Source organism: Pseudopodoces humilis, chromosome 3 (assembly GCF_049639895.1).
Source record: "Pseudopodoces humilis isolate 2021_Gansu_Grassland_sample_001 chromosome 3, ASM4963989v1, whole genome shotgun sequence".
NCBI lineage: Eukaryota > Metazoa > Chordata > Aves > Passeriformes > Paridae > Pseudopodoces > Pseudopodoces humilis.
The window spans coordinates 113,567,545-113,595,087 of record NC_142202.1 but is presented as its reverse complement, the minus strand read 5'-3'; the positions used below and the strand labels follow the sequence as shown (position 1 = coordinate 113,595,087).

The following is a 27,543-nucleotide window of genomic DNA, read 5'->3' as shown; positions in this document are numbered from 1 at the left end:
TTCCCTCTAATTCCTGTGCAAACAGGACTTAAAATTTATCTCCATAATTCAATTTCATGAAATAGCAGGAGTCAAAAACTCGGGTGCAGCCCAAGTCATTTGTCCATGGAGGTTTTTTTTTTTGCTGTACAACATCAGTAAAATGGATTGGAGGAAGCCACTTTATTAAATAAACTCCAAAAACCATCGGCCCCCTCTCCCAGCCCCGCCGCAGCCATACGGACACGTGAGCACACAGAGATCCAGAGCCTCCCACGACGGATGGCAGCCCTGGGAAGGGCCCAGTTTGCTCCTCACAGGCTGTACCGTGACCAGGGGCTGACCAGGGGCTGACCATGAGCTGCCCAAGCAACCCACAAGCTCACGAGCTCAACCTCGGGGTTTCCAGTCTCGTCGCCGGCATGACAGTGATCCAAATTTCCAAAAGAAAAAGCATTAAATAGCAGTTACACGTTGAAGGTTTCCCACGGCAGGATGAGGCTTTCCCTGCAGAAGGAGATCGCTCTGACCAAGCTGTGATGCCCCATGTTGCACAACAATCAGTGTCTGAAAGAGTTTGTTCCCATGGGAGTTCCACCTGCACGATCGGGCTGTGCTTGTTCGCTTCCGGATGCAGCCTTTCCAGAGCCTGGCTTTAAGCTACACTCTTCATTCAAGCACAGGTCTTCACTGAATCAAGCCAGCAGGAAAGAAAATCAGCATTCAGTCTTCACCACCCCACTCCAACTCAATTATAAAAACAAATTAAAAAATGAAATCAATGCAAACACATCTTTGACAAGTGGACAGTAAACGGAAGAGATGCCTGGATGAGACACGCGGGTGCTGGGGACAGAGAGAGGGAGATCTGGAAAGGTTCCCACCCCTGGGAGCATCCTGCAGGTGCACACACGACCAACATGGGGCTTCAGCTGCTTCTCCCAGCAGTGGAATTGCAGTTGGGAAGGGCCAGGCTGTTCCTGGAAAAGGGGCTCAGGCAGCAGGAAAGGAGCCACGGAGCCAACCTACAACAGCAAATCCATGCTGGTAGGAATGGGGAGAGCTTGGCTCTATTCTCAGCCACCTTCCACAGCCCAGACCCCATTCCCAGACTGGGAACACACATGGACACACAGGAACACGTTGAGATGTGGTCCCAGCTACCACACAATGTACCACATTCCCATGGGGAACTGAGCCCTGATTTTCCAAGCCCAGCCAGGGAGGACTGAACTACAAGTTTTGAGTGTCTTCTCTTTTTCCCCCTGCCCTTAAAGAAAAAAAAAAAAAAAAAGACAACAGAGGCGCTAGCAAGTGTTTGCCCAAAAGCAGGAAGGCAGGACAGAATGTGGGAGAACTGTCACCATCTGCTCCCCAAGTACCAGCCCAGCACAGGGGCTGTCCAGACAGCAGCACTGGGGACAGTCAGGAGCCACCCCGACCACCAGGATGTCCCTCTGCCCTTGGAGGAATCAGCTGTGTTGATTTTGGTGTCAGGCCAAGGTGCTTTGCTCAGGTAAAGCATTTGCATCCCCAAGCAGCTTTCCCTGAGCAAGGGCCGGAGTCAGAGGCTTCTCTGGGAACATTCAGCTGGTCTAAGGTACAGTAGCAGCGACCTGAAAGGCTCCTCCTCCTCCAGCTCCACCCAAAACCAGAAGCTTGCAGGGATGGAAGAGCAGCAGGAGCCGCCCCGGCCCAGCCCCGCCCTGGCTGCAGCGGATCCCGCGTGTCCTTGGCCCTGTCCAGAGGATAGTTTGGATCTGTGGTGATGGCTGAAGTATTTACAGGTATTTGCAGCAGGTATTTACAGTCCTTCTGCAGCCCGCAGGCCGATTTTCTCCTCCTCTGCTCCCAGTCAGTCCGGAGTGGGCTTCCGTAGGGAGAAGGGCCGGATGTTGAAGTGCCTGCTCAGCTGGCTCACCTGGGGATGAGACAGACATAGGATTGGTTTATCCTGGATCCCAAGGGGTTATCCCAGCTCCCAGGCAAGAGCAGCAGAGCAGGCAGAGCCCCAGAGCTGTTCCCACCAAGTTCCTGCCACCCACTCTCCCCACAGCCCCATCCCCAGGCACTGGCTCCACAGGGAGCAGCCCTGCTCCCTTCCCAACCTTCCCAAACAACAGCCTGGTCTCTCTGGGAGTGGGCTCACCCTCCATTCTCGTCCTCTGCAGGGGCAGGAGTTGGGAATGCTCAGTCCAGACCTGCAGGATTTTACTCTCCTCCTTTATTATTCTGATTAAATTAATTTGATCATCTCAGCTATCGATATAAAATACTCCTGAATCCATTCAGAGTGGGAGCTGGATAATTTACTTCCTGCAAAAGGACGCTGAGCTTGACACAGTCAGGGCAGAGGCTTTATTCCTAATCATTCTTCCCAAATTCACAGCAGTTTGGGATTAGGCCTCAATCCCAAAGCCTTTAAAGGCTCTTCAGCTCAAAGTGACTTTCCTCCTGGAAGAGGGGCTGGCACAGATGGGCCCTTGGAAAGCCAGAGGGAGGGAAAGAGGGAGCAGAGAGGAGCAGAGCATAGGGAATCTCCCAGGAGGGGATGGCCAGGAGGATTACACCACCTGCTCAGCCCCATCTCCAGCGGTGATTCCAAGACCAAATTTATTTAAGCTTCTTAGTAATTCAAATCCTTCTTTCACAGAAGCCTCATTAGACTAATTGTAAAGACAAGGCAACCTGGCTGTTACTCCTTGGCTGTAATTACAGCTGGGACTTGGTTCCATAGGATCTGGGGTAGAACCGGGGCTCCCCAGGGAGGGTGTCCCCACTTCAGCTGGGACATGTGGTCCCCTGTCCTCCTTCCTCAGCAGCTTCCAGGGCATTCCCAGGGGAACCCTGGGCTTCTCCAAGTTTGTTCTCCTGTTAATCAAAACTCAGGGAGCCAGGCAGGGCATGAGGAAGAAACCAATCCCTGGATCTGTGCACAGCCCTTGCAGGAGGGGAGGCCCTGGAGCTGCTGTGTTCCCACTTTACCCAGCAGGAAAACCCCCACTCCAGCCTGGCTCTCCCAGCAGCTTGGAGACCTCGGTGGCAGATCTCAGAGCCCCTTCCAGGAGCTGAAACGGCTCCAGGAGAGTGGAGAGAAGGATTTTGGACAAGGCCTGGAGGGCCAGGAGCCAGGGAATGGCTGCCAGTGCTAGAGGGCAGGGCTGGATGGGATTTGGGGCAGGAATTGTTCCCTGGCAGGGTGGGCAGGCCCTGGCACAGGGTGCCCAGAGCAGCTGGGGCTGCCCCTGGATCCCTGGCAGTGCCCAAGGCCAGGCTGGACACTGGGACAGTGGGAGGTGTCCCTGCCATGGCAGGGGTGACACTGGAGGGGTTTCAGGTCCCTCACAACCCCAAACCATTCCAGGATTTTGTGCTTGGTTTCCAACTCAGCCAACACACCCCAGGGGAAGGACAGCCCGTCACATCCTGTGCAAGTTCCTTTCAATCCCGAGCAACCCTCCCAAGCCAGCCCACATTCCATAGGCTCACAGAACCATTCCCAGCGATATTCCCAGTTTTACGTGGAGCATTCCCTGCCCCAAGCAGCAGCACTCCAGGCCAGGAGCTGTCACCTACCACGACCACTCCGTAGTGGATGTGTGCCAGGGTGAGGAAGGTGGTCAGCAGGTACAGCAGGAGCGTTTCGCTGCCGGGAGCCAGCCCGGACAGCACCAGGAGCAGCACGGCTGCAATGGGGAGCAGCATCCAGTTGAGGGGCTGGCACCGCGTACTGCTCATCTGGCACACGATCAGCTGGCACTGAGGGAACAGGGACAGAGCCTGAGCCTGGTGTGGGCTCCAGGAGTCACAGCTGGTTGTCCCCAGAGCAGAAGGGATGGTCACTCATGTGATCTGTCACTCTGTCCCTGTGCTGGCACTGCTGGGGCACCTCCAGTGCTGGGGACAGCTCTGGGCCCCTCCTGCCAGGAGAGCCCTGGAGGGGCTGGAGCGTGTCCAGGGCAGGGAACGGAGCTGGGAAGGGGCTGGAGCCCCAGGAGAGGCTGAGGGAGCTGGGAAAGGGGCTCAGCCTGGAGAAAAGGAGGCTCCGGGGGGACCTTGTGGCTCTGCACAAGTCCCTGCCAGGAGGGGACAGCCAGGAGGGCTCGGGCTCTGCTCCCAGGGAACAGGGACAGGACAAGGGGAAATGGCCTCAGGCTGGGCCAGGGCAGGCTCAGCTTGGACAGCAGCAGGAATTTCTCCCTGGAAAGGCCTTGGCAGGGGCTGCCCAAGGTGATGAACTCACATCCTTGGAGGGATTTCAAAGCCCTGTGGATGTGGCACTTGGGGACACTGAGCAGGGATGACCTTGGCAGGGCTGGGGGACAGCTGGATTCGGTCGTCTCAGAATGCTTTTCCAACCTTAACAATCCCATGATTCTACCACTAGGCAGCTAAATTAAATTTTGACCAAAAATTTAGTCCTCCCATTTTAAGTTTATCCCCAAAAGGAGGCAGGAACTCCCTTCCCATCAGAGCTTTGTTCCTCACAGCACATGTGAAAACTCAATTTAACCAATTCTCCAGTTCCTCAAGCATAAAGCAGAAGCTCTTACAGAGATGTTGGCGAAGGCTGTTCCAACCATGAAATAGAAGAGTCTGGGCTGGACCTCCAGGATGTCAGTAGGGGACAGGAAGATCCAGGTGGTGCAGAGCAGGAACAGCAACACTGGGGACACGAGGGGCAGCAGGATTTCGTACACAGAGTGGTGCTTCAAGGTGTTATTTTTATAGGCCCTGAAAAACAAGCAATGAAATGAAAATACATGGAATCACTGAGAAATCCCTGGTGTGGCCTGCAGTAAGTACCTGAAGGGGCTCCAGGAGAGCTGAAGAGGGACTGGAGGGACAGGACAAGGGGGAATGAGTTTCTACTGCCAGAGGGGCAGGACTGGATGAGATTTTGGGCAGGAATTGTTCCCTGGCAGGGTGGGCAGGCCCTGGCACAGGGTGCCCAGAGCAGCTGGGGCTGTCCCTGGATCCCTGGCAGTGCCCAAGGCCAGGCTGGACAAGGCTTGGAGTGACCTGGGATAAAGGAAGTGTCCCCGCCCACAGCAGGGTTGGCACTGGATGGGCTTTCAGGTCCCTTCCCACCCCAACACTCCTGGGATTCTACAAACTCACTTGTAGAAGTTGTACAGGCTCATGGGCAGGGTCACAGTGAGGGCACAGGCTGGAAGAGAAAAGTGCCGCGTTAGTGCCCCAGGGCACAGGGGCTGCCCCATGCACCCCAAATAGGAGGCTGTGGCTGGGCTCTGCTTCAAGTTCCCTGCACCAAAAACAGCTCCGAGGGTGCCCCAGGAATAGCTCAGCACGTTTGGAAGTAGCTGCTCCCAAGTCTGGCCCAAGAGCTGTAATTAAAAGTCGAGGTCTGCTGTAAGCTGAAGACATTTCCATTTGAAAGGGCTGCACTAAGGAGCTAGGTTCGTGCTTTAAACAGTGACAAAGCTTAATTATAATACAACTCTAATGAGAGTGCACACTCCTCAAATAACACAGCTGGGCACAAGAGCTTTCACAGTAAAGGCAATTTGCTGTTTCTCTGGCTGTGTGCAAACATTTCCAGTGGCCACACTGCCAAAAAGTCGTCATTTAACTGGATAAATGATACAAAGCACCCAAACAACTGAAAAATCCTGACCTCAGTCAGAACCATCAGCACTATCCATGATATCCCAGGACAACTCCTTCCCTGTTTATCCAGCAGAAGGTGTGTGAACAGAGCTGGAAATATTCCTGCTCCTCTCCCCCGTGTGGGAATTTGGCTCAGTTTCTCATACAGGAAAAGCACGTTCATTATTCATGTTAAGTCACACAGCTGTCAAAGGAAAGCTGGGAACATCTACCCGATAAAAGTGCAAGAACTAGATTTAACACACCAATTAACTCCAAATTGAGCAATTACAAAGAACACCTGAAGGGACACAGAAAATAAACTGAGCAGAACTTGTGAATTAGGAAAAGCACTGAACAACATCAGCTCAGCTCTACCCTTCACAGTGGCTTATTGCAACTGACCACAGGAGAGCGAGGCTGGGCCTTTATTTCAATTTTATTAAGACGAGGATGATGATGATGCAATGTTCAGGTGGGTGGATGGAGGGCAGGATCCCCAAACAGCAGAGCTCCCACCCCTCCATGGCTGCAACCTCCCTCCCACACCGTGTTTGGGATCTGGGGTGAGAGGGAGCCCCAGAGCAGCAAAACAAAAGTGTCCTGACCCCCTCAAACCAGCCCAAGGCTGGGGAGGCTCCACGGAGAGCCAGGTCCCACCACCCCCTGCACACTGGGCTTTATCCCCTGGAAACTCTGGGTTTATCACACTGGTTTTACCCCCGGGCTCTCACTGAAGACAAACTAAGCTGCTCTGGAGTGAAGTCAGCCCAGGCAGAGCGGGAGTTAAGTTCTCCAAAATAACTGCAGGAGACAACCCTGTTTTGAAATCCTGGGAAAGGTTTTCAGGCTGTGAGAACACCCTCAATTAGTCACTTCAACAACAGCCCGGGGCAGCAAACAGAGCAGTGTTAGCAGGTCATTAGCAGGGGGTTTGGGAAAAAGGTGCAGTTTAAAAGACAGGCTTCAACATGGAGTTTCTTACCAATAATCATTGCAGTGAATAGGTCTCTATATAAGAAATTAAACAGGAAAGGTGCATACCAGGCCTCAACTCCCACAAAGGCTGTCACTATGTAGACAATTGAAATGGTCTGAAAGAAAGCACAGGACAAGCAGGGGTGAGAAATGTGATGGGCAAGTCTGGCAGCACCTGGGCTGGCAGCACCTTGTGTGTGCCAGGCAGCTCCGGGGAAAGGCAGCTCTAAGCTATGATATGTTCAGTCCTATCCACCAGCAGGAAGGAGAAAAATAAAACAAATCCACAAATATCCCACGTTACCAGGTGTAGGAAGGGTGAGCTGCTCAGCAGGGATTGCATTGGGAAGTACCTGTCCCCTGTGCTGGCACTGCTGGGGCACCTCCAGTGCTGGGGGCAGCTCTGGGCCCCTCCTGCCAGGAGAGCCCTGGAGGGGCTGGAGCGTGTCCAGGGCAGGGAACGGAGCTGGGAAGGGGCTGGAGCCCCAGGAGAGGCTGAGGGAGCTGGGAAAGGGGCTCAGCCTGGAGAAAAGGAGGCTCCGGGGGGACCTTGTGGCTCTGCACAAGTCCCTGCCAGGAGGGGACAGCCAGGAGGGCTCGGGCTCTGCTCCCAGGGAACAGGGACAGGACAAGGGGAAATGGCCTCAGGCTGGGCCAGGGCAGGCTCAGCTTGGACAGCAGCAGGAATTTCTGCCTGGAAAGGGAGCTCAGGCCTTGGCAGGGGCTGCCCAGGGAGCTGCTGGAGTCTCATCTCTGAAGGAATATAAAAACCACGTGAAAAGTGGCACTTGGGGACTTGGGCCAGTGGGGGCCTTGGCAGTGCTGAGGACATGGCCAGATTCGATGGTCTCAGACGGCTTTTCCAACCTCAGTGATTCCATGAGAAGGATATGACCAGGAGCTGCAGGAGAGATGCCCTGGCACAGCCTTGAACCCTTGAGGTGACCAAAGCACAGGTTTTACACAAGTTGCAGTGACCCTGAAGGGGTCACCCAGGGACTCTTCCTTATCCATCTGCTGCTGGATTACAGGGAGAGGCTCACCAGGGCTATTTCAGCTTTAATAGTCCCCTGAAGCTGGGTGGAACACGCTGCTCTGCCCCCCACCCCTGCCTTTCTCCAGCAGGCAGCTCAAAGACCTGGGTTAAGCAACATTTCGGGAGAAAGGATCAGAGTATAGACAGGGACCAGCTCTGGTCTCCTGAGAGAGAGGAGAGAGGACTATTCCAATTAATACAGCTGCATTAATTGAACTCTCATCCCAACTCACTGCATTTCCCATCCAGCATCTGACAAGCCAGAAGATAAATAAATGGACATAAGGTAAGAGTTATAACAAAGAAGGTTTTTGACAATGAGGGTGGTTGCCCAGAGAAGCTGTGGCTCCCCCATCCTTGAAAGTGTCTGAGGCCAGGCAGGACAAAGCTTGGAGCAACCTGGGCTGGAGGAAGGCACTGCCAGCAATCCAGGTGAGCTGCCTCATCCTCAGGTCCCAGTTCTCTTCAGGAAGAGCTTCCTGCAGAGAATTCCTTAAGGAGGGATGGACACACCAACACCCCAAAGGGCCACCAGTCTCAACACCCACTACCCACAGACCATGGTCTGGAGGGGCACCTCCCTAGGAATCTTTGCTCCAGGAACAGCAATTAACAAGGCAATTACCACTGCTGAATTTTTGACCCAGATCCTGGGAGTGTCAAAAGGCATCCCAAACTTCCAGGCTTCAATTTACCCACCCTGGCACCATGTAGGGAACTACATAAAGCAACAATCCTGGTGGGCAAAGGAACCAGGGAGAGGAGAGCCAAGGCAATGTCCATCCTTCAAGCCTTGTTTGTCATGGAGAGCCCATCTCCACGGATTGATTCCACGATTTACAAGGCTCTGGATCCACAGCAGAACAGCCCTCAGTGGGCAGCAGGTTCTCAGGGTGTGTACTTACCACCTGGCTGACGTCATATCCCCAGGGCAGGAAGAGAATCCCTGTGTTATACTTCTCCCAGTGGGAGAGGATGAAGGAAAACAAGACCACCCACAGCAGGAGGTAGAGGACGAAGACACTGACGCCAGTGGAACCTCGGCCAAAGGTGGAGTACACGGTGACCACAAAGTAGACGCAGGCCCAGCTGTCCAGGCCGTGGTCAAAGAGCTCTCCTAGGGGGGTGCTGGAGTTGGTCCGGCGTGCCTGCTTCCCATCAACACCGTCTGGGAAAAGGGAAAGAAACATGGAGCTTTCCTGGACATTCCACACCAAGCAATGGGCCAGGGAACAGCAGCTTTCCCCACCTCCATCCTCAGTCAAGGAATGGGCTCCCCACCCCCTGCTCCATGGGAGGCTGAAAAATGCAACAGTCTGATGAGATATTTATTTCCTTGTATTTCCTTTATATTCCTTAAAGCAGCCTCTTCCTGTGCCTAAAGGAGGTCCAAGAGAGCTGGAGAGTGACTGGGGACAAGGGATGGAGGGACAGCAGGAATGGCTCCAAACTGGAAAAGGGGAAATTTGGGTGGAATATTGGGAAGGAATTCCTGGCTGTGAGTGTGGGCAGGCCCTGGCACAGAGAAGCTGTGGCTGCCCCTGGATCCCTGGAAGTGTCCAAGGCCAGGTTGGACACTGGGGCTTCGAGCAACCTGGGATAGTGGAAGGTGCCCCTGCCCGTGGCAGGGGGTAGAACTAGAGGATTTTGCAGGTCCCTTCCAACCCAAACCATTCTGGGATTCTTTGATTATTTAAAGCACACCCAAGAAAGAGTTTCACAGCTCATCTCAAAGCCAGTTCCAGTATCCTTTTTTCCCATCAGATGCTCTGGGATAACTTCCTTGTCTCCACATTGCAAAGCAGCTCCCAGAAACTGCTCTTGGCAAGAGCACAGAATGTAACACTTCCCGTGGGCTCAGAGAGGGGACAACACAACCACAGCACCAGTGGGTGACCCTGAAAACTCTTACCTAATGTGTAGGCCATGAAGTTGAGGAGCCCCACCACGATCCACACGCCGTTTGGAACGTGCTGGTGATCAGGAGCTGCAGGGATCAGACAGACCTGTGTCAGGACAGCTCAGGATGTGCTTCCAGAGGGTTTGTTTTGGCCCAAGAGGCACAGCCACGAGGACTCAAACAGTGAATCTGGGATGTGAGCTATGCAGGGTGTGATGGCAGAGCTGCCCCACAACAGCTCATGAAACCAGGTCAGTGAGGACTTTGCCTTCCAGGATGTATTTGTCCTTTTTTCCCAGCTCTCCAAAATCATGGGATCTGAGAACTGGGGCCAGGTCTGTAGTGCCACTGCAGGCTGTGGCAGCGTGTGCAAAGGACACTCCTCAGTCACTGGCTCACAGAGCATCAAGTGGAGCCTCTTTGATGTGGCAACTGCCTGCCCCCGCAGGAACATGCCAGGATTCCCCGCCCAGTCTCCAGTCCCATCCTGCCAATGGAAACCGAGCTCTTCCCTAATGGCACCTCCACCTCCTCTGCACCGCTCGGGCAGCGAGCCAGCCGAGCTGGCTGCAATCAGGGATCCCAAAGGGACACTGGAGAAGGGCAGGAAGAGGCATGGATCCTTGGCAAGCAGGAGGGCACAGGGAGGTCTCCTGGGGGAACAATGAGCCCGTGAAATGCCACCTCCTGTTTCCTCAGGGCAGCAGGATGGGGCCTTTCCAGCAGCAAAGGGAAGAAGGGTATCACATGTGCAAAGCCATCCAAGGAGGAGGGAAGGCACAAAATTTTGGAGACCTCAGCAGCACCAGGAAAAGTTCTCTGTCCAAGCAGGACATGCAAAACATGGATGTGAAAGGGTCCCAAGCCATGAGCTTCTCCATCCTTCCAAAGCCAATTTTTGAGAAGCTGGCAGAGTCAGGGATGTCCAGCCTGGAGAAGAGAAGGCTCCAGGGAGCTCTCTGAGCCCCTTCCAGGGCCTAAAGGGCCTCCAGGAGAGCTGGAGAGGGTGGGACAGGACAAGGGGGAATGGCTTCCCACTGCCAGAAGGCAGGGTTAGATGGGACACTGGGGCTTGAAGCAGCCTGGGACAGCAGAAGGTGTCCCTGTCCCTGGCAGGGGGTGGAACTGGATGGGCTTTAAGGTCTCTTCAACTCAGACCATTCTGGGATTCCATGATTCTGGATGTCTGACATCCTGGGGGCTTTCACCTTGAGCTACTGGCAGCTTTTCTTCTCGTGGCTCATGGACCGTAACAGCCCAAAGCCTGGCCAACAGCCATGGGATGCCACCTGAGCCTTCAACAGCCTTGACTTGTTTACCAATAAAGGCAATCCCAAGAAAACAGGATTTCTGCCGTGTAACCCTGCTTTGATGATGGGTCCAGTTTAGAAGAACTACACAAACTCTCCTGAGCAACCTAAACCAAACCTGGCAGGGTCTAAGGGAGAGAAAAGCATGGAGAAGCAGCTCCTGAGAATTATCACACTGCATTAATCCTTTCTCTGGGTACTCCTCCATGTGCAAAGGGACAGAACCACTGGATTCACAGACAGATGAACATGGGGACTGTTAGAAAGTTTAAAGCTCTAAGTGGTGAAGCTCAGAAAGAGGATTTGGCCTTGTTAGTCTGATGTGGTGGTGGTTCTGCCAAGAGGGGAATGAGCTGGGATGTGAAAAACAAGGCTCTTCCTTGATTTCCTGTTAGATCTTTAAACGAGGGCACTGGGTTGTTTGCTCTGCAGGCAGAGCCAATTCCAACCCAAGATTCCAGCTGTTTCCTCCTCCCTCTCCCAGCCAGGAGCACCTTTCCCTGGCAGCCAGAGGGAACATGTCACACCCAGACAAGTCCTTATCACAAAACCCAGCAAGTTCAATCCCCTCCTCTGTCCCAGTCCCTTTGGGAAGGCCCAGACCCACAGGCCTCCCCAGCAAGCACTGGAATTCCCAACAGAGGAGGTGACAGATTTCCCATCTGACCAGGAACATGCAGCCTTACCAGAAGCATAAAAGTCAGGGTCGAAGTATGCCATGAGGAAGAAGTTGAAGACAAGCAGCAGGAAGCCAGAAAACGTTATCAAATTTGGGGCCAGCCAGGTAGGGAAGATCTATGGGAAAGCAGCAAAAGAACAGATGAACTCATTAAAACATGGACTAAGGAGGAGGCGCTGCTCCAGCCACGGCTGCACCGCTCGGCTGCACTGCTCAGGGTTAGACAGTACTGCCAGGAGCACCTGGAGCAGCCCGGGGCAGCAGGAAGCGCTGGGCTGGGATGCAGGCATTCAGGGATTCGGGGCAGGCTGCAGGCAGCCCCTCACTCATTAGTGGCACCACAAAAGAAGCAGCTGATGGTGTTACAGAGGTGATCTGGGCTGTGATGGGGACTCACCTTCACGATGGCATTCCAGAAGGGATGCATGACATACAGGGACAGGGGGTTGCTGTCCACGGCGCTGTACTGGGAAAGGGAAACAAAACCCAACAGTTAGGGCTCCAGCAACTCGCAGGAAAAGCCAGAGATCTGGCACCTTCTGAGCCCCATCCTGTGTGGAACCCCCACGGGACTCCTGCTGTAGCCCCCACCAATCCTCCACCATTTTGGAAATGCCAACTCCAGCTCTCCAAGTGGATGCAGGCAAGGAGCAAGATGCTGATCCTTTCAACTGCTTCCAACTGCTCTGCCCCACCTGGGTGAGGAGAAATGCTGTGGGTCCTGCCCTCCAACAGTGCCATCTGTCACCTGCTGTGCTGTGTTGTTCTCTTGCTGGTCCCAGTCTCCACCCCCGCCTCCAGCAGTGGAACTGGGAACCCCTTGAGCAGGATGGGTCTCAGAGGGCCCTCTCCACTGAGGAGCTGAGATTTCACCACAGGCAGCTCAGGGAATGGGGAGGGAGAGCTCCTACCCCTCATCCCATCGCTTTTATTTTTGAGGTGCTCAGGGTGCGTTTGTGGTGGGGGAAATAAAAATAGAAATAAAAATCAAAGATATAGACAAGGCATGAAACAACTTCCAGCTAGAAAGTTCAAAACTGACATCATTTGGCTCTTGAGAGCTGTTACCTGCTCTCACAGCTCCTTCCAAATACAGATTACCCTGACTGAAATCCTCTTCTCCCAGGAACACTTGAATAAGAATCCCAAGAAAAATTCCATAGGCTACCAAACTCCTGGGCTCACATGCTCAGTGCTGGGCTGGGCAGAACCTGCTGCTCATCCCCAGCTCCAGCACAGGCATCTGCCCGAGTCCAGTCCCAACCACAGAATCCCAGACTGGTTTGGTTGGGAAGGGACCTTCCAGAAACTCCAGTGCCACCCCTGCCAGGGGCAAGGACACCTCCCACTGTCCCAGGCTGCTCCCAGCCCCAATGTCCAGCCTGGCCTTGGGCACTGCCAGGGATCCAGGGGCAGCCCCAGCTGCTCTGGGCACCCTGTGCCAGGGCCTGCCCACCCTGCCAGGGAACAATTCCTGCCCCAAATCCCATCCAGCCCTGCCCTCTGGCACTGGCAGCCATTCCCTGGCTCCTGGCCCTCCAGCCCTTGTCCCCAGTCCCTCCCCAGCTCTCCTGGAGCCCCTTTGGGCCCTGCAAGGGGCTCTGAGCTCTCCCTGGATCCTTCTCCAGGGGAGCACCCCCAGCTCTCCCAGCCTGGCTCCATGGCAGAGGGGCTCCAGCCCTGGAGCAGCTCCAGGGCCTCCTCTGGACTCATTCCAACAGGTACCAAATTCCAGGTTTTTTCCCTGGAAGTGACAAGTGGTGGGAAAGGGCAAAGCACCACCCCCTCAAGACGGGGCACAGGACCAAGAAGGGGCACCAGGTCTTGCTGGGGTCCCATCTCACGGCATTTGTTCCCACCTGAGTGAATCCCATCCCTGGCAAGGATTTCTGTACCCCCTCCCAGTCCTTCCCTGCCCTCCCTGTGCAGGGCCAGTCCATCTCCCAGGGAATCAGCCCCAGAAGTTGCATGCCCACACCAGCAAAGCCACAGGAGCTGCAGAACAAGAAGCAACAAACCCCGTACGGAGGTGACTCTAAGCCGCAAGGAATTTCCATCTCAGCTTAATGCAATTTTGGGGGACAGAATTCCAAATGCTTAACAAGATAATAGGATTTGAAGCACCAGTTAGAGGAGGAGGAGAGACTGATTTAATCTCATTATCCCTAAAACAGCCTGGAACAAGAAAACAGATGCAAGGCTTGAAGCAAGGCAGGGAAAGCGCTCCGGAGCCTCTGTGCCCATGCTTGGAAGGTACCTGAGGGAAGTTTCACCAGGCTCATGGCTCGGGAAGCTTTCCCCTCTCTGTGCAAGGACTGGGGATAATACTCAATAGACAGCTTTTCCCCATGGCCACACATATTCCTGCTCTGCTTGCAGAACTTAAAGAGCTGGGAAGAGCCATTTCTTGGATAAAGGGCAGCTGCTCTGCAGAGGTTTGCTGATACAACCATGGAATTATGGAATATCCTGGGTTGGAAGGGACCGTGGAATCATGGAGTCCAACTGCTGGCCCTGTACAGACCCCCAGCAATCCCACCCTGGGCATCCCAGAGTGTCCAAAGGTTCCTGAAGCTCTGACAGCTTTGGGGCCGTGCCCATTCTCTGGGGAGCCTGGGCAGGGAAGAACCTTTCCCTGAGATCCACCCTAAGCCTCCCTGGCACAGCTCCAGTGGTTTCCTTGGGTCCTGTCCCCATCAGAGATCGGAACTCCCCCTCAGGAGGAACTTGCTGACATCCATGAGCTCTCCTCTCAGTCTCTTCTCCAGCTGAACAAGCCAAGTGCCCTGAGCTGCTCCCTGTGTGGTCCCTCCAGACCCTTCCCTATGTGTGTGCCCCTTTGGATGCTCTCCCACAGTTTGAGACCCTTCCTGTGCCCCCCAGCTCCTGCCAGGCCCCAGCCAGGGCACTTCTTTGTGTGCTGAGCAAGGCCATCCCCGCTGTGCCCACTCTGGGGACACCCTGGGGCACAGGGACACAACCAGGGCTGGCTCTGGTGCCAGGCTGGCTGCCACCCTTGGGGACAGCGCTCTGGACAGCCAGGACACGGCTGCCTGCCCAGGACAGCCGCTCGCAGAATACCAATGAGTTGCCAGGCATCTTCAGGGACAAATCCCAAGAGCATCTTGGCCATGCTCAGCCTCCTCCAGCTGCTTTTTCTTTTTGGGGTCTTCCTTACAAACATTACTAAAGTTGTCCCTTCCACCTCCTCACTTGTGAAGCCTCAAACCCAGCAGCATTTCAGCCTGGCACTGGCTCCATCATTCCCTCACCTCATCCTCACTGGAAATCAGTGTCACTTTCTGCATTTTGGATCTCCACACACTGGTCTAGTGACTGACATCCCTCTAAAAGTTGTTTTTCTATCACGACCAATGACTCCTACCAGCCTCTGGATTTCTGCCCGTTTTTCAGGGAAAGAAGGTTAAAGGAAAAGGAGAAATGTCCAGAAGGAATTTCATCCATCCCAGAGTCTCCTTCCCACAGCAGCCAGGCATTTGAAAAGGGTGCTCTAAAATAGCTCTGTGTTCAAAGTCATAGCTTCTCCTCACGGCTGCAGGGAGGGGCCAATCCAGCCCAGGATTGGGGTCAGAACTCCTCAGGGAAAGAACAAAACCAGCAGCCACAATCTTCTATCACTGGCACCACAAAGGAGCCTCCTGTCAATGCCAGGATGGCTCCAGGGAGCCACAGGCACCCCAGGAGCTGGGGACAGGCCCAGTGGCTGTGGTGCCATCACAGATGAGCTGGCTGGCGTTGTTATGGGATTTACAGACATAAATGGCTTGTACGGCTTCAACCCAACATTAATCGTGCAACCAGGATGCCTCTGGGAGATCCAATTATGTGTCCAAAGAGGAAAAAAACACAGATTTATAGTCCAGATTCCACTAATGGTCTTCCTGTCCCAGAAAAAACACAATTCTGCTTTGAAGTGATCTGGTTACCTGGAGCCAGCAGCAGACCAAGCACTGCCATAGAATCCTGGAGTATCCTGAGCTGGGAGGGACCCACATGGGTCATCAAGGCCAGCTCCTGGCCCTGCAGAGGACATGCCAAAAATGCCACCACGTGCCTGGTGTGATTCACATCATCACCACTGTCTGGTCCTGGTGGTGTTGGGGTGTGACACCCAGGTGGGCTGGGACAGCACAGCACTGGTGGCACCTGTGCTCAGGACAGCAAACAAAGATGGATTTGCACATCCCATCTTGCTCACAGGTGCTCCAGGCAAAATGAGGGAACTCAGCAGAGCAGCTCCAGCAAGTCCTCGAGGCTGCTCCCTACAAATCTCCTTAAATATGAAGAGGGCACAAGGCTAAGAACCTTCTTCCCACAGGCTCAAGATAAACCAGGAGGCAGAAAACTCAACCAATCCCAGCAAACGGAAGTGAGCAGAGCTGTGCCAGGAAAAACAAGGCACGTTTGCCCTATGCCCACCCTCAGCCGGTGTGTGAGGAGTCACCTCGCCCTGTAATGGCACTGATTAACTCAAGCCCTATTTGTCTTTCCCAAGGTCACTTCTCAGCTGGCACCAGAACGCAGCATGTTGGCAGCAGACAGCTGCACCCACCACGTGAGCCCATGGCTTTGGCTCCCACCAGGAAGCTGCAGGAAGGATGTGGATGTCCTGGCTGTGTGTTCCAGCTGCAGCGTGTCCCTCCTCCTACCTGGGTTTCACTGTGCAGGTTTTAGACATCCAGCAATGAAGGATGCTCCAAAACACAGCATAAAGTCAAAGAATCACTGAGGTTGGAAAAGTCCTCTTCAAGCATCGAGTCCAACCATCCTCTGGCACCACCAAGGCCACCACTGTCCCAAGTCCCCAAGTGCCAAACCCACAGGGCTTCAAAATCCCTCTAGGGATGGGGACTTCAGCACTGCCCTGGGCAGCTGTGCCAGGGCTGGAGAGCCCTTTCCATGCAGGAATGATTCCCAATATCCAGCCTGAGCCTGCCCTGGCCCAGCCTGAGGCCATTTCCCCTTGTCCTGTCCCTGTTCCCTGGGAGCAGAGCCCGAGCCCTCCTGGCTGTCCCCTCCTGGCAGGGACTTGTGCAGAGCCACAAGGTCCCCCCGGAGCCTCCTTTTCTCCAGGCTGAGCCCCTTTCCCAGCTCCCTCAGCCTCTCCTGGGGCTCCAGCCCCTTCCCAGCTCCGTTCCCTGCCCTGGACACGCTCCAGCCCCTCCAGGGCTCTCCTGGCAGGAGAGGCAGAGGACTGAACATCTGCAGGGTCCCAGCAAGGCCAGAGCCCCACTCCTCAACAAGGAACATGAGTGAATGCCACACAGAGCAGAAGCCTCCCTCCTGCTCCCCAATCCCTGCAGCATGTGCTAATTCATTGGGAAAACCACATTCTTGCCCTGCCAACACACACTGAAATTCACAGCCTTGGTTCTCAGATACCAACTGGGAGGTTCACGGAATTCCAGATTGCTTTGGATTGAATGGACCTTAAAGCTCATCCAGCCATGGGCAGGGACACCCTCCCACTATCCCAGGTCACTCCAAGCCCCCATGTCCAGCCTGGCCTGGAACACTTCCAGGGATGGAACAGCCACAGCTTCTCTGGGCACTGTGTGCCAGGGCCTGCCCACCCTCCCAGGGCAGAATCCAGTGCAGCCTCTCTCTCCGGCACAGCAGCCACTCAGCAGGCTGTGGCTCTGTCCTGGCACTGGAATCACCCTGGGGAGGGGGGAGTTGGCCCCACCACCGTGGTGCCAAGTCCTGACCCCATCCCACTGATGTGTTGGTGCAAGGGAAGTCATTTCCCCATGGATACATAATGTGGAGCAACACTTGATGTTGATGGCAGGCTTTGGCAAGCAGCCAGCCAATTCCAGCTGCATCCAGGAGCTCTCCCTGTTTGGAAGCATCAAACATCCATGAATATGGGTCACCTCAGTGCAAGGTGATCAGCTGCACAGGGGTGCATGGATGGTGAGCCCAGGGCTGGGAATGATGAACCCTCAGGGATGCAGAGTTAGGAGAGGATCAGTCAGCAATGAACCTCTGGCTGATCGAGGGATCAGAGCAGTCACTGGGGGAGGGGGGAAAAAGGCAGAGTCAAAAATGCAGGAACAGGAAGCTTGTTAAAATAACACTGGGACAGCCAGAAGAATTTCCTATGTTGCCAGAGCTGGTTTGGTCTTCAAAAAATAGGGGAGATATGCTTGAGAGGCAGATCAGACCAGCTCTGTGTGCCCAAGGAGAACAGGAGGGACCAGGAGAGCAAGGCAGTAATAGCAGAGAAGGCAGCAGTCTCTCACCACCCCCAAATTTCCACATCCCTGTGCTGTCCCCAAGGGCAGATCCCAAATCTACTTCCTGCAGGGTCAGTGAGCTGCTCTGGCACCTCCAGGTTGGGATGCACCTCACGGAGGCCATGAGCCACCAGGAGATCAAACTGGCAAGACCTCAGCCCCTCTGGAGAACTGGATTCGATCCCAACCCACCAACCATGAGAACAGGACAGGGGGAATGGCCTTAAGGTGAAGGAGGGTGGGTTTAGATTAGACTTTAGGAAGGGATTATTCCCTTTGAGGGTGGGCAGGCCCTGGCACAGGGTGCCCAGAGCAGCTGGGGCTGCCCCTGGATCCCTGGCAGTGCCCAAGGCCAGGCTGGACACTGGGGCTGGGAGCAGCCTGGGACAGTGGGAGGGGATTAACCCCCCTGGCAGGGGGTTGGAATTAAATGATCTTTAAGTCACTTCCCAACCAAACCAGTCTGGGATTTTGTGATAATGCACAAGTCAGTGGAAGGAAAGAGAATTTCTTACAATCCCTAGAAAAAGAAATCAAGTTGAACTTTTCCACTCAAGGAAGCCACAAGCCCACACACATCAGGAGATGATTTCGGGTAAAGCAAGGCACTGCAGGGAAGGAGGAGCAATGCTACCCCCAAGTTTCAACAGAGCCTTTGTGAAGGGCACAAATAAAACCTTCTCTTCCAAAGCACATTTTTGCCTCTCTCTCATCCCACCTCTTCACAAAGAAGAAATTCACAATTAACAGGAAAAAACTCACACTTGACATCCAGCTTTATGCAAGATGTGAGGCAGAGCGAGTCAGGTCACTGACACAAACCCTTGTAACATGGCCACTTTTGGAGCCAGACACGGGAAGTGATACTTGAATTTCCACAAGGCACTCCCAGTTCTCTTCCAATCCCTCTGGACAGCCAAAGACTTACTGTTCATTAGCAATGAGTAACTTTTCTGATGGAATTCCCTGTACCCAAGACTCAACAGACACCAATAAACATTGCAGCAAACTTTCAGTGCAATTAAAGAGCCTCAGGATGGGCTGACAAGCAGCCCACGCTCTGTTTAAGTGATGGCTCTGCACACCTTGCAACACTCAAGCCACAAGCTGGGACCCAGCTCTGCTTTGCATGCCAAGGAGAGAGGTTTTTCCAGCACATGGAAAAGCCACACAGCCAAAGGCACCAGCAGGCTTAGCACTCTCACCACTTCAACTACTATTTCCCCTCCACAGGCCTGTGGCTGCTCATCATGGCACCTCTGTGCCCACACTGACAGCTGGGACTGGGAATGCAGCTTCCTGCTGTTCCACTGTGCTCACATCCATGAGAATGGCACCTGCTTTTAGCAGATGTCCCCAGCCACCAGCTGGGAACAGCAACCTCCTGCTCCAGGTGGGCCTGAGGATGCAGGATGTATGCAGCAGGCAGATGGGCACAGCAGGAGTTGTGTTCTTCACCTGCAGCGCAAGACAAGAGCCCAGAGGGCTCCTGCTGTAGGACAGGACAAGGAAAACCCAGGAAGAAGGACAGGACCTGGCTGTGTGTTCTGACACCTGAAAACCCTCAGTCCTGGGCTGATCCCCAGCGTCGGCAGCAGGGAGGGGGGATTCTGCCCCTGTGCTCAGGTGAGACCCCAGCCCTGGGGATCCCAACAGCACAAGGACCTGGAGCTGCTGGAGAGAGCCCAGAGGAGGCCCTGGAGCTGCTCCTGGGCTGGAGCCCCTCTGCCATGGAGCCAGGCTGGGAGAGCTGGGGGTGCTCACCTGGAGAAGGATCCAGGGAGAGCTCAGAGCCCCTTGCAGGGCCCAAAGGGGCTCCAGGAGAGCTGGAGAGGGACTGGGGACAAGGACTGGAGGGACAGGCAAGGTGGAATGGCTTTCCAGGGCAGATAACAGGGATAGATGGGACATTGGGCAGGAATTGTTCCCTGTGAGGATGGTGAGGCCCTGGCACAGGGTGCCCAGAGCAGCTGTGGCTGTTCCATCCCTGGAAGTGTCCAGGGGAGGTGTGGCAGCCAATACAGCCACAAGCTCCCTGTCCCTGTGTGAGTCATTGTCTCATACAAAAACCCACAGAGGTTGAAATTCCTCCTGGAAACCCTGCAGGAGCCACTGGAGACTGAAGCTGCAGTAGGTCCTGACCACAAAGAGCTTCATCCCCATCACTGTGTGGCTAAAACAAGTGAGTTTGGGAATCCCCCACTAAAACATGGCTCAAGACCTTTGACACCCTGTAGAGCAAAGGCCGCTGCTCAGAAACCAGCAGCACTTCAGCAGCAGTTTCAGGGTTGTTCTGGATGAAGAGATACAAACACAGCCAGACCAAGTCCCAGGAGTAGCACCAGCTCCTCACTCATCAAAACCCTCCAGCACGTCAGAAGTGTCTCTAGAAAGCAGCATAAATCCCTTCCCCTCATCTCATCGCTTAGCACAGGGGAAAAGCTCAGCCAAGGCTCGTGAGCTGAGTCGCTCCCAGTTAATCCATGAGCACTGCTGCTGTCTCCTCCAGCCACAGCACTTTTCAGACCACGAGAGCTGCAAGGGACATGCTAAGCTGGGCAGTGATTAAAACCCCTGAATTCAACCAGAGAAAAGGAGAAGAAAGAAGAAAAAAAACCTCTGTTTTGGGAATCACAGAGTCTAGGAGGTGCTCAGCAGGTGCCAGGCAGCACCTTGAAAAGCTGCATGTGTTTGAAGGCAGACACACACCCGGATGTCTCACAGCAATTAAAAGAGCCCTTGGGGAAGGAGTTAAGTGATTCCAGAGCTGGGCTCAAAGGCTTTCCCTCCTTCTCACCCTTCCTGCTACGGAGAAGCCAAGCTGCCAGGCTGGGGGGAGGCACTGGCCTTTAATCACTGTGGCCTTGAGCCTCACAGCCACAGACCAGCAGCAAAACGTTTCCCTCCCTGCTTCCCTTGCTCCCAGAGTTGTTGTTCCATCGGTCTGAGCTGCCATCGGTGTTTCTGAACACCCTGCAGAGATCTCTTCAGGGCTCCTGTTTGCAGAGCAGCCTAAAGAATCCTGCCAGGAACAGCTTCCAGCCGTCTGCTTCCTGCGGTGCAGCATGTGCAGCCCAGCTCCCCGTGGCACTCCAAGGCTGGAGGCAATGGGGGTTCTGGTTGAGGGGCACAGGACCCTCTTCTTCAGGGCACAGATGGGACCAGCAGCTGGGTTCCCACCTGGGAGAAGGGTGCACAAAATGGGAAGAGAGCATCCAGAAGGAAAATGCTTTCCACAATTAATGGAAATCCCTGAAGCCTGACCCTTGGGTGCATCCAGTGCCCCAGGTCTCCGAGCTCTCCTGTGAACGTCCTTTCCATCTAACACTGGAAATGAGGAATAGAGTTGTTTTCCTGTAAGAAAACCCTTTAAGAATTTGAATAATCAAAGGTGGGAAGGATCCAGATTTTCTACAGATGAGGCCTCCCAATCACATGGATCACAGGCCCATTTGCTGCTCCCCCACCTGGAATTCCCACCATCCAAATGGATGTAGTATCCATATTCTTCCCTCCTTCGAGTGTCAGCTCTAATAAACAGCATTTCAAAGGGCACCTTTAGGTCCCTTAAGGCCACCACCAGCTCCTGCTCAGACACAAGGGCACAGAATGGAAGGGTTTGAGGGTTTTTGGAGCAGCAGTTTTGCTACAAAAGGTCCTTCCAAAGCCTCATTTGAGTTTCCTCTTGCTGAAGTCACACTGGTTCCAGAAGCTTCTGGGGTGAGCCACCAGCCTGGTCCACCTTTGGATTCAAACATGACACGTGTCATCACCTTCCCTCTCCATTCCTCCTGTGCCTCAGGTAAGGAGTGGCATTCCCACTTCTCCCTTCGCTGGAATTTGCCCCAGACCAAGATCCCTGAGGATAAGATCCCAGGAATGCCTGAGGCCCATGTGGCATCATGACAGAGCCTTGTACTTGTGCTTCCAGCCAGCTCACACCAGGAGGAAACCAGGGCAGCAGACACTCACATGCAGCCAGAACCTCCTGCACAACACTTGTCACTCAAGCACCTTCCCAACTCCTGGGATCAAAGAGCCACACGGATCACAGCCCCGGGAACAATCATCAGCAGGGACACCAGAAGGGGACAGGATCCTTCGGGGTAGAGCAGGACAACACAGAATCACAATCAGCTCAGACAAGGCCCTCCAGACCCATGTCCAAAGTCCCTCTCCAGCAGAGGAAGCAAAGCAGAACAGACACCTCAGTGAACACTCCCAAGGGCCCCATTTCCCCCTCTCCCACAAATTCACAGGAGGTTGCCCAGAAGCTGGCCACAAGGCCATCTGCAGACATTTATTAAGCACCTGACCACTGGCATCCAAGTGCAAGTTTCCACTCAGAAATAGCAGTGCCTGGCTGCAGTTTTCCTGGCAGAGGACATCCCACACCTGACAGTAACAGTGCTGGGGTTTGGCAGAGGACATTCAACACCCAGCCAGAGCAGGGTGCCTTGATCACTTTTCCCTTGCGATGTGGACACAAGTCCTGCTGAGTGGCCTCAAAATCAGCACTGCAGTTTGGATATCCAGACCTCCAGCCTACAAGGATCAGCCTTCACCTGCTCCAGGCTGATAAGTCACACCTGGCATTTGTCTGGCCTCAGGGGAAGCCTCAGCACCTGCCATGCAGGGCTGGGACACATCACCTGCAAAGCATGGATTTGGTTCCTCCCTTCCCAGATTCGCTTAGCCTGTCTCCACAGGGATATTTCCTATTCCCAAAGAATTCACTGCTGCAGGAGCGCTACAGGCACAGAATCCTGGGATCAGTGAGGTTGGAAAATCCCTCCCAGACCATCCAATCCAACCTGTGACAGATCCCCACCTTGTCCCCAGCCCAGAGCTCCGAGTGCCACATCCAGGCCTCCCCTGGACATCTCCACCTCCCTGGGCAGCCCCTGCCAAGGCCTGAGCTCCCTTTCCAGGCAGAAATTCCTGCTGCTGTCCAAGCTGAGCCTGCCCTGGCCCAGCCTGAGGCCATTTCCCCTTGTCCTGTCCCTGTTCCCTGGGAGCAGAGCCCGAGCCCTCCTGGCTGTCCCCTCCTGGCAGGGACTTGTGCAGAGCCACAAGGTCCCCCTGGGAGCCTCCTTTTCTCCAGGCTGAGCCCCTTTCCCAGCTCCCTCAGCCTCTCCTGGGGCTCCAGCCCCTTCCCAGCTCCGTTCCCTGCCCTGGACACGCTCCAGCCCCTCCAGGGCTCTCCTGGCAGGAGGGGCCCAGAGCTGTCCCCAGCACTGGAGGTGCCCCAGCAGTGCCAGCACAGGGGACGGGCACTGCCCTGGCCCTGCTGCCACCCCAGAGCTGGCACAGCCCAGGGCCAGTGGCCTCTTGCCCACCTGGGCACACCTGGGCTCCTGTCCAGCTGCTGGCACAGCACCCCCAGGAAAACATCTCCAGCACCATGAAACCCTGACACCCACTACACGTTGTGCTGCACTCTTTCCTCAGGCTCAGGAGCTTCTCAGTGTCAAGAGCTGCCAGAGGACCCTTCCCTATCTGCCCCTGGCTGGGACAGCAGGAGCACACTCCTGCCTCACCCCCAGCCAGCAGGAACGTGCACGCTGCAAACTGAAACCATCTGGACTCCTGGCTCCGTGGCAGGAGTGACCCAGCCACGGCTGGAGAAGGCTCTGGATCATCCTGCATGAAGCTCCTCTGCTCCTGCTCTGTCAGCTACAGAACACCAGCTCTTCTCCAAGGACAGGCTCCTTCCCTGGGGCACATTGTCTCCTCCACATCCCCCCAAATCCACTTGCTCTCCTCCAAATCGATGGTGTGTGGCCAGAGAGCTTCTGCCAGGCACAGCTCAAAGGCTGAGGCACAGCCAGGCCCTGGCACAGATTGCCCAGAGCAGCTGCGGCTGTCCCATCCCAGGAACTGTTCCAGTCCAGGCTGGATGGGACTTGCAGACACCTGGGATAGTGGAAGGTGTCCCTGTCCGTGGCATGGGGTGGCACTGGATGAGCCCTAAGGTCCCTTCCAGCCCCATTTTTGAGTCTGACAAGGTAACCCAGCTTTGGAAGATGCAAAGGGCAGAGCACGCCAAGCCTTGATGCCTGAATCAAGGCTGGAATACGTGGAATCACTGCCGAGATTTCTGCTCAATCAGCCACTTTCCCAAGGCTAAAATAGCCAAGAACAAAGCTCCCCTAGGAAACAAGACATGAAGGAAACAAGGAAGGCAGCAGGGTAGAGACACGAGCGGGGCACAGACGGTGCTCTTGGAACACTAAGTGGACCCACCCACTCCTGTCAAAGTCGCTTGACTTGGAAAAACCACAGGCTCTGAGGTAAAGCTCCTCCAGTCCTCAGGATACAGCTCCATCACAGCCCTGCTCCCACATTCCAGCCCTGTGTACCCAAAGCTAGGCCAGGGAGCATCCCACCAGTGCCTAACTGGGGACAGCGAGCGGCTGATGCTTCCTGTGCTGCGTGGGACCTTCCCCCTCACCCCACACACCTTTCAGGGCTCTGCTCCCAGATCTAACTGCAGCAGCATTTCTGTCAGAGGTGTCTTCAGGAAAAAAACTGGGAGCAGTTTTGGTCCCTGCCACACAGTCCAGAAGGGCTGAAGTTGGAGACCCCCCTGTCCCTGCACACATGCTGAGAGGGATGGCAACAATCACTCCAGCACAACAGGAAACAGGCTGAACATCCAACAGCCTCCCTCTTGGAGCAAAAGAATTGTCTTTGCAGGAGCCAAACCAGTCCCTTTGGGAGGCCTGGCTCACAGCTGAATGTTTTGATTACCTTTCTCCAGCACCCACACAAACCCACAATCGTTCATTGCCTTTCTAAACACGCGGATACTTTCCTGATAAATCCCCACACAGCCAGCCTCCCACAGGGAATCTCATGCACCCAGACACATCGTTCCAAGTCGCTCTCCCAAGTCCATTTCCCTCCACCTCACCAGGGTGCAAGAGGAGTGTGAGCAAGCCCTGGCTGCCCCAGCCCCCACAGACAGCTCCAGGAGGAGATTTGCTCCCTGAAGGCCACAGACTTGTCCCGATTGTCCCTCACTCTTAAGTGACACCCCACGAGCCACCCTGGGGGGACAACTGGAACATGGGCCCACATGATGGGTCCCACAACAAGAACAAAGCAACGAAGGTGAGGTGAAGCCTTTTAAATCACTGCTGGTGTGGGAGAAGAAACAAATATGGAAAACATCCTCCTCTCCACATAAACACAGGATCCAGTGTTGCCCCGTGTTAAGGATGTCCCCTACTTTGGCCCAAAATCAGCCCCTGGGGATTTAAATGCCATGGCAGAGCCTGCTGGCACTTCCAGCGCTTCCTTCCAAGGTTCCCAGCACTTTGAACAAGACACAGCTTGGCACCAGCAGACGGGAACGACAGGGGTTCCATGGCTGTGACTGCATGGAGCAGCCACAGGGCAGGAGTGTGGCAGTCCTGAGCTCCATGGGGGCAGTTCCTGGGCCGGCCCTGCTCCCGGGAAACCCACAGTCCCCTCTGCGATCCCTTCATGGTGGGGACAGCCCCAGAGCTCGCTGTGTGTGGGGACAGGTCACCACCGCCTCCCTGGGCCCCAGCCCAGGAGGAGGAGAAGCTCCTTGTCACACCCTGATCATCGCAGCAAGGAGAGTCCTGTCCTGCACACAGTCCCACCTTCACCACACTCATCCTCGCTACATCCACAGCCTCCCTAACACCAGCTCCCACTCACCGCAATTCCTCTGCCACAAAACCTCGGTCTCACTGTACCCATTCCACCAAACCCTGCGTTTCCCTGCAACCACCCCCAAACCGGGCTCTTACTGCAGAGCTCCCGCTACTCTGAAACCCCAACGTCTCTCTGAAGCCTCGCCCCAAAACCCAGGTTTCCCTGCCACGTCCCGTCCCCAAAGCCCAGGCTCCCCTGCAGCTCCCCCATCCCAGGTCTCACTGCAGCCCCAAAGCCCGTCCCCAAACCCCAGTGCGTCCCTGCAAACCCACCCAACCCTGGCGCTCACTGCACCTCCCACCCCTTCCAAACCCGGGTTTCGGCTCTCACTGCAGTCCCCCACACCCCCACGCATAGCTGCAAACCCCCCTTACCCCCAACCCCCGCATCTCACTGCAGACCCTCACAAACCTCGGACCGCCCTACCCTTCCCCCTCGCTCCCTTTAAATCTCGGCATTCACTGCGGCCGCTCCCTCCGCTCCAAACCACGGCACTCCCTCCACATCCCCTCCCCACACCCCTGTAGGGTCTCCCTACAGCACCTCCGAAGATCCCAGCCCAGCCCCCAGGCCCCGAAGGAGCCTCCCCTCCTCCAAGCACCCCAACCTCCCCCAGCCGCCGCTCCCAGGCGCGGCCGCCCCTCAGCGCCCCCCTCACGGCGCCAGGCCCCGAGCCCGGCCCCCGTCAGCGCCGCTACCTTGTACTTGCTGAAGCCGGCGAGCTGCTCGGGGCTCACGTACTCCATGGTGCCGCCCCCGCTGTTCCCGCTGTCGCCCTTCGCAGTGCTACCGGCGCTCTCGGTGCCGCTGTTCCCGGTGCCGTTCCCGCTGTTCCCGGTGCCGTTCCCGCTGTTCCCGGTGCCGTTCCCGCTGTTCCCGGTGCCGTTCCCGCTGTTCCCGGTGCCGTTCCCGCTGTTCCCGGTGCCACCGCCGCCGCCGCATCGGCCCACCCGGCGTGGCCGTGACGTCACCGCGCCCCGCCCCGCCGCCATGGCGCCGCCTGGCGGCCGGGAGGGCCCCGCGCATGAGGGGAGCGGGAAAAGCGGGAAAAAAAGATGCCGAAAAACGCGTCTAGCCCTTGCCCTGGGTCAGCGTGCAGCGATTGCCCGTGTCCCGGCACTCCAGCTCTGCTAAGAAGTCTCTCTCCGTCTCTCTTGGAGGGCTCAAAGGTATCCCTGTACCATTCTTATCTCCCTAAATCCTCATGGATTCCGTGTGGCAAGACACCCTAAAGACCATCCAGTGCCACCCCCTGCCATGGCCAGGGAGAACCTTTCACTACCCCAGGGTGCTCCAAGTCCCGTCCAACCTGCCCTTGGGCACTGCCAGCGATAGGGCAAACACAGCTGCTCTGGGGAGGGAGGGGGAAGAAGAGCAGGAAGGGAAACTAAGAGCAAAATTGGTCTTCTCAGACCTGCCCAGCTGCCCCTCCATCCCGAACCCAGCTCCCCGCACCGGGCACCCCAGCCCTGTCCCCCTCCTTCGCCAGCCCCATCATTCCCAGCGTGTGCAGCCGACAGATCCCGCTGGACAATTCCTGCTCCGCTCCACGACCCCCTCCCCAACACCATCAGCTCTCCTCCTGACCCAGGCACGGCGTCAGAGACCAGAAAGGTCGATCAAATCCCTTGATTTTGTATCTTTTGCCACCAAAGTTCTGTGTAATTTTGACCTCTTGAGAATATCTGCTCGGTATTTCTCCTGTGTGCCAAGCCAGCGTGAAGGAATCTCAGTCTAGCGCCTTCCATTTCAGTGTTCTGGGGTGTTACACAGGGTCACCACACCCTTGGTCCCAACTGCTGCAGCCTGGCAGAGCTGTTGCACCCCACTGTCACAGGAAGGCACCGGATACAAGAATTGTTGAGGCTGGAAAACATCTTTAAGCTGTTTGTGCTCCTCCCCACACCAGGGCTTGCAAGGAAGGAGGAGCCAGACAATCTGACTGAGGGAGCCTTTGGCCAAGGGGTCCTGGCAGAGACAGGGAAAGGTGCAGAGAACAGTCTAGCTGTACTGGAGAGGGAGCTGAGAAAGCTGGCACAGGTGAGGGTAGCAGGTGAGGGACCCAGTGCCCTACGAGTACCCCAGCCCAGGCCTGAGGCCAT

General features: G+C 55.4%; 1 protein-coding gene across 1 annotated transcript; it reads right to left on the bottom strand.

Moving 5' to 3' along the window:
* Positions 1–95: 95 nt before the first annotated feature.
* On the bottom strand, positions 96–26,386 carry SELENOI (selenoprotein I). The gene is made up of 10 exons (XM_014261557.2): positions 26,140–26,386; positions 11,890–11,958; positions 11,500–11,608; positions 9,516–9,590; positions 8,509–8,771; positions 6,575–6,683; positions 5,101–5,149; positions 4,533–4,713; positions 3,556–3,738; positions 96–1,900 (listed from the first exon to the last, which is right to left on the bottom strand). The coding sequence occupies exons 1-10, from the start codon at positions 26,185–26,187 to the stop codon at positions 1,784–1,786; spliced, it is 1,203 nt and encodes a 400-aa protein (XP_014117032.1). The 5' UTR covers positions 26,188–26,386; the 3' UTR covers positions 96–1,783.
* Positions 26,387–27,543: the final 1,157 nt, after the last annotated feature.